Genomic DNA, 18712 nt, shown 5'->3' on the forward strand with positions numbered 1-18712 from the left:
CTGCAAGTACTTCTGAGACAGACACTTCTGTCTCTGGGCATGGCTCATTCTGGGAAGCCCAACATGAACAGACCTAGCCCCTGAACCAGTCGATTGTATATATACAGAAGTACATCTACAGTTAAAAAAAAAATGAAGCGAATGGATCCAGGATTAATCTAAATTAGACAAGTCAAACCGTGAGATATATTGAGGAGAAAGCATGATCTCTCTCTCTCACACAGACAGACAGACAGACACACGCGCGCACGCACACACACAGACACAGAGAGAAATGAAGTAGTGAAGGTTTTATTTATTTGTTACATTTATATTCTGTCTTCAATAATGGAACTCATACTTAAGTAGCACACTTAAGATTCCCAGGTAGCCTTCCATGCAGTCACTGATTAAAGACCTGCCTAGCTTCAGCAAGTGTGCAACACCATATGCCTTTAGGCTATGGACTGAAAAATATAGGGATATGTTTGGGGCTGCTGTTTTCCATGGAGCTCAAGGGTAACATCAGGCTTAGCCTTTAAAAAAATCAGTTTAACCATCCAAATTAAGGATAATAACTGCAGACCCCAATTTCAATTTCCCAGACTTTGATATTAGCAAGTAAGCAGTCCAAGAGAATGCCACAAGTGATATTCTTTAAGTGCACTTTCTCTTAATTTTATGATTATGTTTTTGTAGGCTTCAAAATTTTTACTGGTCTATATCTAGCCAATACCATAAAACATACATTCTGGTGATTTTTTTTTTTTTTATTAAACTCACACTATTAAACACTTTGCAAAGAACTGGGTAGGGGAGAGAAAGCCCCAGGAATAATGTGTACATTGCAACAAACATAACAAAATGTGATACTAGCTAAAAGTCCATCAGCATACAGGCTGTATTTTGGTTCTCCCATAAACATCTATTTCTTAACCGTTGCATGGTTTCAAGGTGATCACAGCAGGGCTTTGAAGCTGATATATCATGTCTCCTCTGGCTGCCACTGACTTAGCTGCTCTTACATTCATTAGGCACTGGGGAACGTTTTGGGACAAGCGGGGCCTGAATAAGAGGGACGGGCTTCACTTGAACCAGAATGGAACCAGACTGCTGGTGCATAACATTAAAAAAGTGGCAGAGCAGCTTTTAAACTGATCCCTGGGAGAAGGCTGACAGGAGCAGAGGGGCATCCGGTTCGGGACTCCTCATCCCTATGGGACGAGGATGGGGAGGTTAGAGAACAACAAGACAAAGGCAGAGTAGGAGAAGAAATTGGGAATGGTAGCAGACGGTTTGGCACAATGAGAGGATGCAGCGATAAAGGAGCTAATAAGCAGCAGACTTCCCTCAAATGAGGAGGCTGGTTAGAAGGAGGTTGAAAGGGACGGTAAAAAGAGTCCAATCTCTCCAGAGTACATGGAGGCTGCTTAAAACAACAGTAACAGAAGCCCAGCGGAAGTGTATACCGCAACGGAAGAAGGGTTCAACTAAGTTCAGGAGGGTTCCCGCATGGCTAACAAGCCAAGTTAGAGAGGCCGAAAAGGGCAAGGAAGCTTCCTTCCATAAATGGAAGTCTTGCCCTAATGAGGAGAATAAAAAGGAACATAAACTGTGACAAAAGAAATGTAAGAAGGTGATACGGGAGGCCAAGAGAGACCATGAGGAACACATGGCCAGCAACAATAAGGGGAATAATAGAAGCTTCTTCAAATATGTTAGAAGCAGGAAACCCGCCAGAGAAGCGGTTGGCCCTCTGGATGGTGAGGGAGGGAAAGGGGAGATAAAAGGAGACTTAGAGATGGCAGAGAAATTAAATGAGTTCTTTGCATCTGTCTTCACGGCAGAAGATCTCAGGCAGATACCGCTACCCGAACAGCCCCTCCTGACCAAGGAATTAAGTCAGATAGAGGTTGAAAGACAAGATGTTTCAGACCTCATTGATAAATTAAAGATCAATAAGTCACCGGGCCCTGACAGCATCCAACCAAGAGTTATTAAGGAACTGAAGAGTGAAGTTGCTGATCTCTTAACGAAAATATGCAACTTGTCCCTCAAAATGGCCATGGTGCCAGAGGATTGGAGGATAGCAAATGTCACGCCGATTTTTAAAAAGGAAAGGAGAGGGGACCCAGGTAATTATAGGCCAGTCAGCCTAACATCTATTCCAGGTAAGATGGTGAAAGGCCTCATCAAAGATGGAATCTCAAAACACATAGATGAACAAGTCTTGCTGAGGGAGAATCAGCATGGCTTCTGTAAGGGTAAGTCTTACCTCACAAACCTTTTAGAATTCTTTGAAAAGGTCAACAGGCATATGGATGCGGGAGAATCCATGGGCATTATATATCTGGACTTTCAGAAGGCGTTCGACACGGTCCCTCACCAAAGGCTACTGAAAAAACTCCACAGTCAGGGAATTAGAAGGCAGGTCCTCTCATGGATTGAGAACTGGTTGAAGACCAGGAAACAGTGAGGGGGTGTCAATGGGCAATTTTCACAATGGAGAGAGGTGAAAAGCGGTGTGCCCCAAGGATCTGTCCTAGGACCGGTGCTTTTCAACCTCTTCATAAATGACCTGGAGACAGGGTTGAGCAGTGAGGTGGTTAAGTTTGCAGATGACACCAAATTTTTCCGAGTGGTGAAGACCAGAAGTGATTGTGAGGAGCTCCAGAAGGATCTCTCCAAACTGGCAGAATGGGCAGCAAAATGGCAGATGCGCTTCAATGTAAGTAAGTGTGAAGTCATGCACATTGGGGCAAAAAAAAATCAAAACTTCACATATAGACTAATGGGTTCTGAGCTGTCTGTGAAAGAGAGAGAACTTGGGGTGGTGGAGGACAGGTTGATGAAAATGTCGACCCAATGTGCGGCAGCAGTGAAGAAGGCCAATTCTATGCTTGGGATCATTAGAAAAGGTATTGAGAACAAAACTGCTAATATTATAATGCCGTTGTACAAATCAGTGGTAAGGCCACACCTGGAGTACTGAGTCCAGTTCTGGTCACATCTCAAAAAGGACACAGTGGAAATGGAAAAGGTGCAAAAGAGAGCAACTAACAGCCCAATCCTATCCACACTTTCCTGGGAGTAAGCCCCATTGACTCTAATGGGACTTACTTCTGAGTAGACAGGCATAGGATTGGGCTGTATGATGATTACTCAGCTGGGGCACCTTCCTTATGAGGAAAGGCTGCGGCGTTTCAGCCTCTTCAGCCTAGAAAAGAGATGTCTGAGGGGGGACATGACTGAGACATACAAAATTATGCATGGGAAGGATAAAGTGGATCGAGAGATGCTCTTTACTCTCTCACATAACACCAGAACCAGGGGACATTCACTAAAACTGAGTGCTGGAAGGGTTAGGACAGAAAAAAGAAAATATTTCTTTACTCAGCGTGTGGTTGGTCTGTGGAACTCCTTGCCGCAGGATGTGGTGATGGCATCTGGCCTGGATGTCTTTAAAAGGGGATTGGACAAGTTTCTGGAGGAAAAATCCATTACGGGTTACAAGCCATGATGTGTATGTGCGACCTTCTGATTTTAGAAATGGACTATGTCAGGATGCAGGTCTCTTGTTATCAGGTGTGCTCCCTGGGGCATTTGGTGGGCCACTGTGAGATACAGGAAGCTGGACTAGATGGGCCTATGGCCTGATCCAGTGGGGCTGTTCTTATGTTCTTACATCATTGGATGCTTGGGTAGGGCATGCCAGGCTGCTCTTAACTGTGGGATTTGCAGCCCAATCCTATGGTTGGGCTGCACCTGTGGAACATGTGTCCATTGGTGCACACTGTTGCAAAGGCACTGTCTGGTGGTTGAACTGAAGATTGCCTGAAGAATGCTAAGCAGGAGTAGTCCTGGTTGAATTTGAATGGGAGACTGAAAGCCGACAGAGCTGTTGTGAGAGGACAGAGCCAGGAGGAGGTGCTGTTGCGACCTCACTGTGAGAGGGTGAAGGACTCATAAGCAATGCCACAGGAATGTGGAGCATGGTTAGTCAGCTTCCAAGAAAGCATGATTAACAGCTTGGCTAACCTGCTCCTGCTCGAAGCCTGGAGGGCATACCCAGATGACTGATATGATCACCACACTGGGAAGGATTCCAGCTGGAAGTGAAGTGTTCTACAAGTTGCTTATATAACAATTATTGTAAAATCTCACTTGTAAAAATGAGTTTAGTATAGCCTGTCTATACCTACGAGCCTGTAAGACTCCCACAATGTGTTGCAAGAGTCAATGAGAAAGTCAGTATACAAATGCTGTTAATAAATAAATAATAAATTAAAGCAGTGTAAAGCATTTTGTAGGAGATTTAAGGCCCAATCCTATCCAACTTTCCAGCTCTGGTGTAGCCACAGTGCAGCCCTGTGGTAAGGGAACATATGTTCCCATACCTTGAGAAGACCCCAATGACTGCCCCTCCACCACAGGATGCAGCGCACGCCCCACTGGCACAACTGCACCAGCACTAGAAAATTGGGTAGGATTGGGCCCTTAGTAGCCAGGCCACAGGCAGGAAGGCCAGAGCCGCGTGCAATGGTGGCTGTTGGAATGTCCACAGGTCATTGGTGGGGGGAGGGTGGAACGGAGAGCAGAGGGGTGGGTTGGACAGATTGGAGCTGGGAGGAAGGCAGAATTGGTGACCTAATTTGTCTTCTCGGAGCATGATATTGCAGGTGCAGGTCTGAGTTGACACAATGCGATTGCTGGGGCTTAATCTGGGGCAAGGAACAAATGTCCCTTTACCCTGAGGAGACCTCCAGCAGCCAAAATTCCCCTGAGGAATATGGCACAGCCCATGATGGTGCTGCTACTATACCATGCGGGAATTGAGATAGGATTGGGCTGTTGAAAGACTTACAGTTGGAAAGTAAATTTAAATTTGATAAATTTGAATAAGATGTGCCAGGGTATTATAGGCTTCTAAATCAAACCTTTCTATTGTGGACTGACCAGGCAGATTGAGCATTTTTGATGAAAGGGGACAGAAGACCCCAGTATGTAGTACATCTTCCAAGCATTTCTTATAGTAAGGACGCTGTCAGAACCGCCACCCCACAGGTGAAGAATGTGCTCTGTTGGTGCAGCTGCACTGGCAGTGGGGGGGGGGTTAGTTTGGGTTGCTATCTGCTTAGCATACTACCCTTACTTGAATACTAGCCCAACCAATATAAATGGGATGTACTTCCACACATGCATGTTCAGACTAAATGCTATATCTGCCAATGACTGCAGCAGATAATGAAACAGAAAAATATTCCAAATATTACCCACAAAATAAATGTGTGTAAAAACAGCTACTCTGAAATGCTCATTTTTTTATTGACTTAGCAATAATTGTTCAAATTATGCCCTTTTAAGGTCTTGCACTTTTTGTCTAACATAGGGGTGGGCAAACCCTGGTCCAGGGGCCATTTGTGGCCCACAGGGACCCACAATCCTGCCCGTAGGGAGCCCCCAGTCTCCAATGAATCTCTGATCCGTTGGAGACTGTTTGAGACTGCACTGGCTGCAACTTCTGGTTGTGACACCAAACACGACCTGCAGGCCGAGTTAGAGCAAGGTCTTTTATTGTATCCATGTGTTTTCTGCTTTTCCCTAGGAATTATTTTAACACACACACACACACACACACACACACACACACACACTGCCTCTGAACAACTTATGTCTCCATGTGTTTCTGGCTTGGTCTGTATGTTTTCACTGCACAAGAGGTATGTGGCAAACAGTTCACAATTCTCATGGATTTTATGTGCCTGTATTACAGTTCTCATGTGTATTATAAATAAGCTCAGTGAAATTCATTCATTTATATAAGTTATGTCTCTAATATATTCATTTATGTAAATTTATTCAAATTTGAAATGTAAATTTATTCTTTTTTTCCCTGGCCCCTGACACTGTGTCACAGAGATGATGTGGCCTTCCTACCAAAATGTTTGTCCACCCCTGGTCTAATAGATCAGATTGTCCGTTCAGTGTAAAAGGACCACAATAAGAAATATGGTCCAAATGAACTTTGCAACTGAAATGCTCTCATCATCTATAAAAAGATACAGGTACTCTGTCTTAGTCCATTCTCGCTTAAGGATCTGATTTTGCAACAATAAGTCAATGAGAGAAAGCTTAAATCACATTCATAATATGAAAGACTACACTAATTAAAAAGCACCTCTTCTGGTCCAAAGGGAAGTCCCAGTGATGTGTAAATGTATCTGGTTTCCAACAGCTCATTATCAGTCATCTTGCAGCAATATGCTTATGTTAGCAAATACTTGCAAAATTAGAAATCACATTAGTGGTATGCAAATGACATTTTCTCACTTCATACACACATGTTATTAAACAGGTACAATGCCAAATCTAGATTTTAGTAAGAAGTGAACGTGGGCATTCACAGCCTTTATGCCCCATGCAAAAAAGGAAAAAAAAAAGTATATATGCTTACAGAGAAAGCCTGGAAGCAATCCTACATGCATAGAAGTGTTTTTTGTGCAAATATATTTCTGAAAGATAGAGCTGCCATTGTGTTAAAAAAAGAATTTAAACACTGTCTTAAATAGCATGAACTTCTATACCAAGAACAACACATATCCTTAAACTCTGTCCAGCAGCTTACAACAAATCAAACCATTATGCAATTCTATACATACTTAACATGGAAGTAAGACCTATTAAACTCAATATGGCTTACTTCTGAACAGATATGCAAAGGATTGCACTGTAAAACATTTAAAATATCAAAAGGAAAGACCTGTAAAAAGATAATTACTTCATAACATAAAGCAGCATAAAACCATAATTTCAGGCAGTGTTAAAAGCACTCAAGAATAAATATGATTTCAGACTTCTGCTTAAAAGCAGGAAAAGCGGCAAACAGCCTGATCTTCTTTGGAGTCCCACTATGTTTAGGACAGTCATATAAACCCTCCCACCCTGTAACAACTGCCTCCTATAACTCCAAGGTCTGTGTGTTATTGAACTGGATTTGCAATCCTGTTTTGCGATCCTATGGTTTGTCAGGTTCAGCAAAGTAATGACAAACTTTCATGTGCTGCTAAATAAGAAGTGAGAGAGGAAACTGGAATACGTCACCACAAGGCTCAATTTTATAGTACCAAGTCACTGTTTGATCTCTGAACCTACCCGTCTCTCCAGATAGCCTGCAACCATTCTACTCTTGTTCTTGCAGTTACCAAGTATCCTCCAAGGAAATAAAACTGAATACAAAATCCTAGGTTTTCCTGTGCCATTTTGTCACAGCTGTGCAAATAAAAAAGCATGCAATCACACTTATTTTTTTTTAAATTGCACCTATTTACATGCATTTTTATAAACTGCAGTTTATGAAATTTGGCAATTAAAATTTGGCATTTTAGAGATTCTAAGGCAGGGGTGTCCAAACTTTCTGGCCAGAGGGCTGCATGAAATATCTGGCGCAGTGCTGAGGGCCGGAAAAAAATGTAAATATAAAATTTAACATATTAGAGATGGAACTTAGATGAATGAATAAATGAATGAGTGGGGTCATTCACTCAGCCTCTCCGGCCCTCAGAACACCCTCCAGTTGCAATCAGAGCACAGCTGTGGTTATGCTCAGTCGAGTAGGCCAGAGGCTTTCAGAGAACAAAAGGCTAGCCATGGGTAAGATAGAGGCTCGCCGCGGGCCGCATCTTGCCCCCGGGCCGGGGTTTGGAGACCCCTGTTCTAAGGCATAGAAAATAAGACCATTATTCATAATGAGAAAACCCCAAGTGGTTTTTTGGGGTGCGGCTGTTGGTAGTCAGTAGCACCATCATCAGCCTACTGCCCTTGCCAAAATGACTACAGCCTCCTGGATGTTAAGGGGAAGTCTTTCTTATGAAAGCCTTTCTTGTTAAATTAGATTAATATATTAAACATCTAATTGTTCCTTTAAAGCTTGTTCTCTTGTTTTGAAATAACAGCTACAGGGCGAGGTGAAATCCTGTTTGGGATTATGGTGCACTGGGGGTGGGTTCTGAGCCTTTTCTGGCAGGAAAATGGCAGAGAAGGGAGAGCCAATCCTTTTCCTCACATGCAACCTTTCCAATCATGATTTCCCTCCTCCATTGGTCCTATTTGTACACACACACAAAACAACATGGGAGAGATAATTATTTGTTAACATGTTGTCTAGCTTGACCCTAGGATTCTTGGCAGACACAGAATCAGGCAGCTTTACTTCTGAACTCTTTGAAGAGAAGCATCCATTTCCCTTTAGGCCTCAGTGCACTTCCATCAAGGCTTGTGTGGTCACTGCTTTTCTTGGCAAATGCTTTCCAGATGTGCCCTTCCTGGGTCTTTTCACCTGTGCTGCAGGACTTATAATGGACTGTGATGTTTCTCCCACAAGGCCACTGCTTTGAAGCATCTCTACCCTCCCCATGACCTGGGACTTTCCTTAGGATTCCTTCACAGTACATCCTGAGTAGACCCATTTTTCATCTATTCAGATCTTTCCTCCTACTGATATTCCAACTGTCAGCTCAAATTTTCTCCCAACTATTTTATTCTCTTAAGAGAGCATATTTAGAATTTACAGACTCATTCATTAGAGCTAAAGATTCTCCTTGGTCCTTACGGGAAACTTTTTGACCTTTTGTGATCTGTGAGGGCATGTTTTGCTCCACTGCTTTTCCCCCCAATCACACCTGCACTGCACCCAACTAATGTGCTCATATACAACTTATCACATCCAGGCACAAGAGGTTTGATATTACATATATACTACAACCCATTATCTTGTTTTAACATTGCAATACTATGTACAGCTCACTCCTAACCAACTTTAACCTAACTAACTCCTCGGGCATTTGGTGGGTCGCTGTGAGATACCGGTGGGTCGCTGTGAGATACAGGCCCTCTGGATGGTGAGGAGGGAAAGGGGAGATAAAAGGAGACTTAGAGATGGCAGAGAAATTAAATGAGTTCTTTGCATCTGTCTTCACGGCAGAAGACCTCGGGCAGATACCGCTGCCCGAAGAGCCCCACCTGACCGAGGAGTTAAGTCAGATAGAGGTTAAAAGAGAAGATGTTTCAGACCTCATTGATAAATTAAAGATCAATAAGTCACTGGGCCCTGATGGCATCCACCCAAGAGTTATTAAGGAATTGAAGAATGAAGTTGCAGACCTCTTGACTAAGGTATGCAACTTGTCCCTCAAAACGGCCATGGTGCCAGAAGATTGGAGGATAGCAAATGTCATGCCTATTTTTAAAAAGGGAAAGAGAGGGGACCCGGGAAACTATAGGCCGGTCAGCCTAACATCCATACCGGGTAAGATGGTGGAATGCCTCATCAAAGATAGGATCTCAAAACACATAGACGAACAGGCCTTGCTGAGGGAGAGTCAGCATGGCTTCTGTAAGGGTAAGTCTTGCCTCACGAACCTTATAGAATTCTTTGAAAAGGTCAACAGGCATGTGGATGCGGGACAACCCGTAGACATTATATATCTGGACTTTCAGAAGGTGTTTGACACGGTCCCTCACCAAAGGCTACTGAAAAAACTCCACAGTCAGGGAATTAGAGGACAGGTCCTCTCGTGGATTGAGAACTAGTTGGAGGCCAGGAAGCAGAGAGTGGGTGTCAATGGGCAATTTTCACAATGGAGAGAGGTGAAAAGCGGTGTGCCCCAAGGATCTGTCCTGGGACCAGTGCTTTTCAATCTCTTCATAAATTACCTGGAGACAGGGTTGAGCAGTGAAGTGGCTAAGTTTGCAGACGACACCAAACTTTTCCGAGTGGTGAAGACCAGAAGTGATTGTGAGGAACTCCAGAAGGATCTCTCCAGACTGGCAGAATGGGCAGCAAAATGGCAGATGCGCTTCAATGTCAGTAAGTGTAAAGTCATGCACATTGGGGCAAAAAATCAAAACTTTAGATATAGGCTGATGGGTTCTGAGCTGTCTGTGACAGATCAGGAGAGAGATCTTGGGGTGGTGGTGGACAGGTCGATGAAAATGTCGACCCAATGTGTGGCGGCAGTGAAGAAGGCCAATTCTATGCTTGGGATCATTAGGAAGGATATTGAGAACAAAACGGCTAGTATTATAATGCCGTTGTACAAATCGATGGTAAGGCCACACCTGGAGTATTGTGTCCAGTTCTGGTCGCCGCATCTCAAAAAAGACATAGTGGAAATGGAAAAGGTGCAAAAGAGAGCAACTAAGTTGATTACGGGGCTGGGGCACCTTCCTTATGAGGAAAGGCTACGGCGTTTGGGCCTCTTCAGCCTAGAAAAGAGACGCCTGAGGGGGGACATGATTGAGACATACAAAATTATGCAGGGGATGGACAGAGTGGATAGGGAGATGCTCTTTACACTCTCACATAATACCAGAACCAGGGGACATCCACTAAAATTGAGCATTGGGCAGGTTAGGACAGACAAAAGAAAATATTTATTTACTCAGCGTGTGGTTGGTCTGTGGAACTCCTTGCCACAGCATGTGGTGATGGCGTCTAGCCTAGACGCCTTTAAAAGGGGATTGGACAAGTTTCTGGAGGAAAAATCCATTATGGGATACGAGCCGTGATGCGTATGCACAACCTCCTGATTTTAGAAATGGGTTATGTCAGAATGCCAGATGCAAGGGAGGGCACCAGGATGAGGTCTCTTGTTATCTGGTGTGCTCCCTGGGGCATTTGGTTGGCCGCTGTGAGATACAGGAAGCTGGACTAGATGGGGCTATGGCCTGATCCAGTGGGGCTGTTCTTATGTTCTTATGTAGGAAGCTGGACTAGATGGCCCTATGGCCTGATCCAGCAGGGCTGCTCTTATGTTCTTAACTTTCCAGTGCTGATGCGGTCGTGCCAACGGGGTGTGCACTGCATTCTGTGATAGAGGGGGCAGTCATGGAGGCCTCCTCAAGGTAACAGACTGTTTATTCCCTTACCTTGAGGCTGCATTGTGGTTGCATCAGCGCTGGAAAGTTTATTAGGACTGGGCTGTATATTGATTAAACATTTAGGATAGCACAGGAACTCACAAGAAAGAAACACAATTTTAAAGGTACTTACCTGCCAGAAGTCTGTGACAGTAGATGGCACGGCACCCTGAGCAGCTATATATGCTGGGTTCCTAGGATCATGGTCCATCTGAGAAAGGGAAAACCAAACATAGCCAGTGTTCAGTAAAAGTAAAGCAAACCTGTCTCAGCTTAGGGAAAAAGAGTCTTTTTGCATTAGTGAATTATATGAACTGGAATGGAAAGCACTTGCCCTTGTCCCTTCAAAAGAACAAAAATATTTTATTTCCCCCCCTTGGAATAAAAGCTCCTCTGCCCAATGAAACAGGACTAGAAGTCTAATACTAAGATGCTTGATGATCAATGATCTGGGTTTAAAATATGTAATGTGAGATCACTTAAGAAGCATTTGCTCACAAAAAGCATTTTCTATAGGTTTTCCGTCTCATAGCAACTTACAAGTCACTTCAAACATTTTTCAATAAAGGGCATTAGTAATGCCGGGCACATTTAAGTATCTCTTCCATTTCCATCATAGTACTTAAGGGCACATGCATCTAAAAACAAGCCAACATTGAAGAACAAACTGCATCCTGGCCTTTCCTGGTTAGTTCACTGGTTTAAAATGCAGGCTTCTAACCCTTGATAGAAGAAGTTCTGTTTAGAAGACCTTAATTATTACATCTATTTCAAAGAGTGACTGAGCAGGAAAAAAAAATCCTCAGAAACAAAGCCATGAAGAGTAAATAGGATTAGGTAGTTACAATGAGTGTTTTCAAACTGATGGGTGGTTTTTCTAGTCTTAAATCTTTGGCTTCATTCTCCTGATAAGGACAAGATCGGCTGAGGGGAATTTAAAAACAAGAGCAACAACAAAAACCCATTGATTGTAACCCTTGGACAGAATTTTTTTTTTAAAAAAGAAACATGAAAGAACAAGGCCAACATCCTGCTTGCAGTTACAAGAGCACAAATCTCAATTATTTTAACAAGCACTGCACTCTACAGACTAGTTGAATTCCACTTCAAAAAAAAAATCCCACACAGGTTTTACAAAGTATTTTAAACAAAGAGATGGCTACATAACAAGCAATTCCTCATAATTAAATGTTCCGTAAAAGGATTATAAAACTTGGAGTAAACCATTCTAAGGTTAAGAGCCAAAATCTGTGGAAGATCCTTGATTGGCTCTCCCAAACTCCTAGTAGTTCTTAAATTGCAGAACTCTGTCCCACTTGAAGCCCATTTGGACTTCAACCCTCACCAAAACATTTTTGTTCAAAGTGTGTTAAATCTGTCCCCCTCCCACTGAGGTTTATTCCTTGCTACTCTGTTATAGTCTGTTATTATAAGGTCTAACACTATTTTCAGTTGTTTTAACTTTTTGATCTATATTGTGTTTTTATATTTATAAGCTGTCATGGAAGCTCTTTTGAGACCTCAAAAGTGAGACATAAATCGCTTCATAAATATGTGAAAACAGTTGATTGTTTTTAACTGAAATGTATATGTGGAAGGCTACCAATTTGCTTGTAGTAATGGTGCTGGGAGTGGGATTTTTTACTCTCAACCACTGACCAAGCCTAAATGACCCTTCCCCATACTATAGTTTGCCCCAAGAAGGGAAAAATATAGGTTCCTATGCTTTTCTCTTAATCATGAATGGCAATTTTCATTAGAAGGAAGGATTAAAAAATAAATGCTCTGGCAGCATTTGAGGGGGTGGGGATAGAGATCACAGCATTCCTGTGTAATGTCCAGAGTTAGTCCTAATGCAGGAGGACAAATGCAAAAAATAAATGCTCTGGGGATAATAAATGCTCTGGGGATAGAGATCACAGCATTCCTGTGTAATGTCCAGAGTTTGTCCTAATGCAAGAGTAGATCATCCACTAATATTCACATTCACATTCTGTATTTAGAAATTCTCTACATATAGATGGACTCTGCTTGTTTGAGAAATAGAACACTTTACTCAGGAATGCTCAGATCTTAGGTTTAACCAGTTCTGTGAGCTAAAAAAAAGTGCATTTCAGTGCTTTGGTGATTGTTCTGTGTAAGTTCCTGGCAATGTTACATTGACCAGGATCCAAAGATTTCAAGTACACCCAAGGGACTTGGGCATGGCCAGTGAGAATTTTTATTTTTCTCTCTCTTTGAACATTAGAGCCTTATGCTGTATCACAAACCGCTTTTGAAGCTCCCACCAGCTTCTTTGCTATGCAGCATGTGGAGAGGACAGAGGCTTTACTATTCAAGAATCACAAGCATAAAGGTCTCAAAGGGATGCAGAAATAGTTGTGTGATTCTTTGGATCCTAGCTAGCATCTGTCTGAGTCGGCGGCTTCCTCGATTGAAGGAACTGGCCCTGAACTGCTGAACCCACTCTTAGTAATAATGTTGAACTTATCAGAAAATGAGAAATATAATTTGGAACACATGCTGGGAAGTTGCATACACTTCCAGCAGATCATGATTCAAATATTTAATTCCAAGTTTTATCATATGCATATTGGGAGAATGTCATTCACTAATATATCCAAGTTTAATGGCGCTGCATTTTTAAAAATCTACCTTGGACCTTTTCCTTCCCCAAATACATGCTAAAGCACAGGAGCAAGTACTGCACTGTATCACTGACTGTATCACTGTATGTCTGACTGTAGGAGGCAGACTCCATGTGAAAATATTGCTCTGGGGTGTGGGAACCCTACATGTAGACAACTACCATCATGTAGTGAAGGCTAGATTAGAAGCTGCCGAATGGCCAGTGGAAAGTTCTGTCCTTGTAGCAAGAAGTTGAACTATGTGGTGGTTGTTTTATAGTGTCTTTCTAGGATTCTACGTATGTTTCTTAATCTTTTCTTACAAAAAAAAAAATTCCAGATAGGTGCTGACATTTTAAAAGTAGCAACCAAAATAAATGGGCTTACTTTTGATTTAAGAGGAAAGCCAAGCCGTCTGTGCACCACAGAACAGAATAGGCAAAACAGAATCAGCAATGAGGTAAGTGGCGATGTCACAGAAGTACTTCTTAACACTCCACTATTTGATAAATCAGTAAGAGGCCACTCTTGGCCATACAGAATAAATCAACTGCCGTCAGTTAGTTGCTCTTTGGGACACTGCAGACATCATAATGAGAAAATACTGCTCAAATGTGTCACCAAGTTAACAGTGTTGGCATTGGTACTACGTTCCAAGCACATTCTGGTGCACAGAAAACTGCTTCGATAGGACATGTCCAGGTTAGGATTGCTACTTCTCACGAAGAAATAACTGGGCCACTGTCAGTTTGCATGTATTATATAATTTCAATGATTGCAAATTTTAAAATTGCCTGTTGTCTGCTACTGATGTTGAATAAAGTAAACAGGGGAAAGGCTATCAGCTTTGCTTCAAAACTGGCAGCGCCCAGCATGCATATGTTCTCAGAGGAAATCCAAGATAGCATAAAGGGAAGCTTTCTTGCTAATAAATGAGTTTGCAGACTCCTGCCAAGATTAAACTAATTGGAAAAAAATAATGGATTCCATTATTAAACTTGCACACTTTAAAATTCCAAAGGCTAAATATATTTGGGAGGATTTAGTGAGGATCTAAACAGACACACACAGTAAAATCTTAGTAAGCTACTTTAGATCCTAAGACACAAACATTAACTAGAACAAAAGCAGGGGTAGTGGTGGTGTATTCTTGGCATGCGTGGAACACTATATACAGATTTATCCCATGTGGCATTAAGGATTTTTTTTATATAGCAAACAAATCCTCCCACACCATGAAGGCTACAGCACAAAGCTGCTGGACCACTTAAGTGCCTTTAGGATGCTATACACTGTGTTTAGCATTTGACAATGAGCTCTAGCCAGGGCGAATTGATCACCAGCCGCCTCTTCCTGTTTCTCTTTACACCGACAGCCAATATGACAGATACTTCTAATCAGGGAGACTGGGTTCAACTCTCGCTTGTTATTGTTATATGCTTGTTATCTCGCTCATCCATAAAAGCTCAGTGAAGGCAAAAAGTCCCCAAACAAAATATGGAACATAATATACTGTATGATTTTCTGTAGTCTCTTTGGAGAAAGAGCAGGATAAAAATGTGAACAACAATAAATTGGAGAGCAGATAGACAGGATCCAAATGGACTTGCAAGTCACATTAGTCTCAGCGGTGCCTTACCCCTGGTAAACGGTAAAAGTTGCCAAAACATCCTGAGCATCAAAGCACAGCATCCTCCTCTAAATCTGAGAAATTATCGCTAAAGATAGAATAGCTTCCCAGTACATTTTAGGTAACAATATTGTAAATAATTTGCTCACTAGAACAAATATCAACCATTTATTAATCTGCTAAAGTTTAAGTTGCTTAACCCATTTTTGCCCAGGCCACAGCTGTACACATTTGGTCCCTGTTGTGTATGTGCAATGTTGGGCAGAAATTAATCTATATTGAAAAGTTATGCTAAACATATAAATTTGGCTGAGGACAAATATTTGTATTATCAAACTACTACAATGACAAATGTATCACAATCAAATTATCATGTTACGCAGCCACTTCAACAAACAAGGGAATGAGCTAGTGTCCAATCAAGATTTTCACGGTTTCACGTGGTAAAAAAACTGCACAAAAGCACAATGAACTTCTCTAGTACAGCATTTTATATTATTACCATATAAGGGTAAGGACAAATCATCAAAAGAACAGCAGAACCACCACCAGACCGATTTAATGGAAGGGAAATTCTGCAGGGGATAAGATCAAACCACCTCCAAATCTCAGGTGCTTTAACATCAAGTCATTAAGTCACCAAGCCTTAATTAAAGTTGACTGACAATTTCTTAAACTGGAGAACACCACACTGAATATACAATGCTATATCAGTTCTATCTGAATTTTAAAAATAGTTACACCATCTCTTTTTTCATTTTTATGTTACTACCAAGTTAATGCTAATGTGCTAATTCTGATATTTATTTTAAGGGCAGTGGTATTCTGTCATGTTCTAATACATTTCATGAATGTGCTTATGCACAGAATAAAGCTAGGTTTTTTGTTTCTTAAGATACATCTCCTACCATTTATCAATGGAATAAAAGGATGGTATTTACTTTATAAGTAACCAAAAAGAAGAATCCAAAGAAAAGGCTGCTAAACGTTAGGTCATTATTCATCATGATCGAGTGTGATAAAAAGAGTGCATCTTCTCTGAGTCTACTTTCATACTAGTGTAATCCCATACTGTAGTTTTTCAGTTATTGTGCCAGCACGACATTAGATTCAGACCTTTTTTATGTGTCTGGTTTTGAGCCACTAACCAAATTCATTCCTGTATGTGCATCCTTTTACACTTATCCTGACGGAGTCAATGTGCATTTTAAAATCAACACATTTGAAGACTTCTGTCAAATGTGTTTTGGCTCCAACAATAGGCAGTCCCCAAATGCAGTTATACTTCTGCCCTGACAGGGACTGTACACAATCTCTGTAAAAAACTATGATAAAAAATTAAAAATGGGAATTTCCAGAGACTATTGAGTCACCACTTTGATCCCTCCATTTAAAAATGACACAGGATATAAAACAATAATTGGTCCCTGTCCTTATTCTTGAATAAAAAATATAAACAAACAACTTTAAAACCCAATTTTTACAACCCTCACAGCAAAAGAAAATAAATCTGCTTTTGAATGTCATTATGAATTTCAGAGCCTATTCTCAATGATAAAATTTGTATGCTGCATTTGAGCAAACTGTCATGATAATCACATTCCTCAGTCTGGTGGCTTCAATAATAGGCAAGCTGAAGGATAGGTTGGTTTAAAAAAAAAAAAATTTAGATGGGTGACCCTTCCCTTCCCCTCCCCTCCCCAACACCCTAAGAGAAAAAAAGAACAGAATTCCCATTTACTTTCATGACCTCTGATTTAAAAGCAAAGATTGCACATTATTTACTACTGGATGATTTCCCTGAAATTTAATGAGGACTAAGTAAAAATATGACAGATGTAATTATCACAGTTTTATTCTGCACAGTCAGGGTCTCCTTGTGCTGTAATTGCAAGCTTTTTATTCAACTGCTGGCAGCAGAGTTTTTACCATAGTATTTTATGTGATTTCAGAGAACAGGAAAAAAAACTTCCAGCTCAATTTTCTTCCAAGGAATTTATAAACATCCCATTTGTACAGCTCTACATTAGAATAGTAATAAAAAAAAAGATAATTGATCAGGTCTCCTTGCAGACTTTGTTTCATGCTTCTTCTGAGTGGACAAGTCCAACTTCTGAATTTTCATAATAAAATGAAAAAGACAGGAAAATCTCTGTGTGAGAGGGATGGAGCTAAGTAGTTTTGAGAAAGAAAGAAAAAACATGCAGGGAGGTGGCCAAAGCATTGTCTAGGGCAAAGAGAGGGTCCCCCCCCCCCTTAGCATGTTTTCCTTTACTCATTTAGACTCAAGCCAAGGTTGAGTGAGTCCCAGCTGGAGGCTGGACCACTGACCCTGAAACTGGAAATACACAGTGATAAGTACACCCCTGGAAGCTTCCCTCTCCAAAGCCTGACTGTAATTGCTTTACATTACACTCTGGCTTCATCAGGAATCTCACATGGGGAGGGTGGAGGGTGGGGAGAAATAAACTTTCTAGTCCAATTCATACTTTATAGCTCTATTGTTATTAATTCTCCACTTGGCGTATGTGGCAATTCGCACTTCACATCCAAACACCATAAGGTACAAGTATACCAAATATGTCATTTTATAGGCATGATAATACAGAAGGCTATTTAAATAAAACATCACCTTTATAAATGAAAAGAAAAGATTAAAAAAGGAGAGATAAGATTTTTGCTTTGAATAAGATCAAGTCACTGGGTTATTTCAATCTTAAAGGATTCAGGCATCTGGTTGGCCAATTTTTCCATTCTTCATTAGACTAGGATTAATTTTGCAAATATAACACATGCACAAGAGGAAAGACTTTATCCCAAATAATCTGAAAGTTAACACGAACAAGATTTCCACAGCAGAATTAGAAGTGTTACTATTATCACATTTACAAAATATCTTAAAAGCTTAAACACTTAACAAAATGCATTTTTCCAGCACTAAATTACTAAACAGAGATTCAAATGAAATTTAAAGATATTCTGTGAAATTTATGGAACCCAAGTTTTTCTCCTCCCCACAAAAATAAGTTTTGGTTTTAGAAACATCTGCCAAACAATTGCAAGAGAAAGCCCAAGTTTCCACTAAGATGAGACCATATTAAAACACATATGCTTTAGCCAAGCACAGTTTCATTTGTTCAGCACTGTAACGACTAAACAGATTTTGACCTATGTGTGCCACAAGAGATATAGGATTAAATGATCTCAAGGGTTCTAAGCAAACCCTAAAAGGCTGGACCAAAATTCTAATCTTGCAGTAGTTGCCTTCCTTGCAACACTGCAGGTTTTGCTCATTTCTAAGGCTGTTCCACAATGTCCACACTTTAATTTTGGCAATTAAAAAACATGCAGTTGTTACTCATTTGATGTAATGAATCCAAATGCCTTCAAATATAAGTTACCTGCCTTCCTTCAGTGCAAATTACCCAACAGTTCTAGCAATCGTAAAGAACAGTAATGACAGTCAGTAGGTCCTAAACTGTACATTTTACAGAAAGCTATTGCAGGTAGCTGGATATACATGATCCTCCTCAGAAACTGCCATTTGACTAAAGCCTTA

The 18712-nt window shown here is 41.1% G+C and overlaps 1 protein-coding gene across 1 annotated transcript in view; it reads right to left on the reverse strand.

Annotated features, from left to right (window-relative positions):
• PTPRN2 (protein tyrosine phosphatase receptor type N2) overlaps positions 1 to 18712 on the reverse strand; it is a 636554-nt gene that overhangs the window by 45716 nt on the left and 572126 nt on the right. Inside the window, exon 17 of the mRNA XM_066627523.1 lies at positions 11030 to 11107. Within this exon, the coding sequence (XP_066483620.1) occupies positions 11030 to 11107 (78 nt within the window). The remainder of the gene's footprint in view (positions 1 to 11029; positions 11108 to 18712) is intronic.

The sequence above is a fragment of the Tiliqua scincoides genome, chromosome 5, assembly GCF_035046505.1.
Source record: "Tiliqua scincoides isolate rTilSci1 chromosome 5, rTilSci1.hap2, whole genome shotgun sequence".
Taxonomy (NCBI): Eukaryota; Metazoa; Chordata; class Lepidosauria; order Squamata; family Scincidae; genus Tiliqua; species Tiliqua scincoides.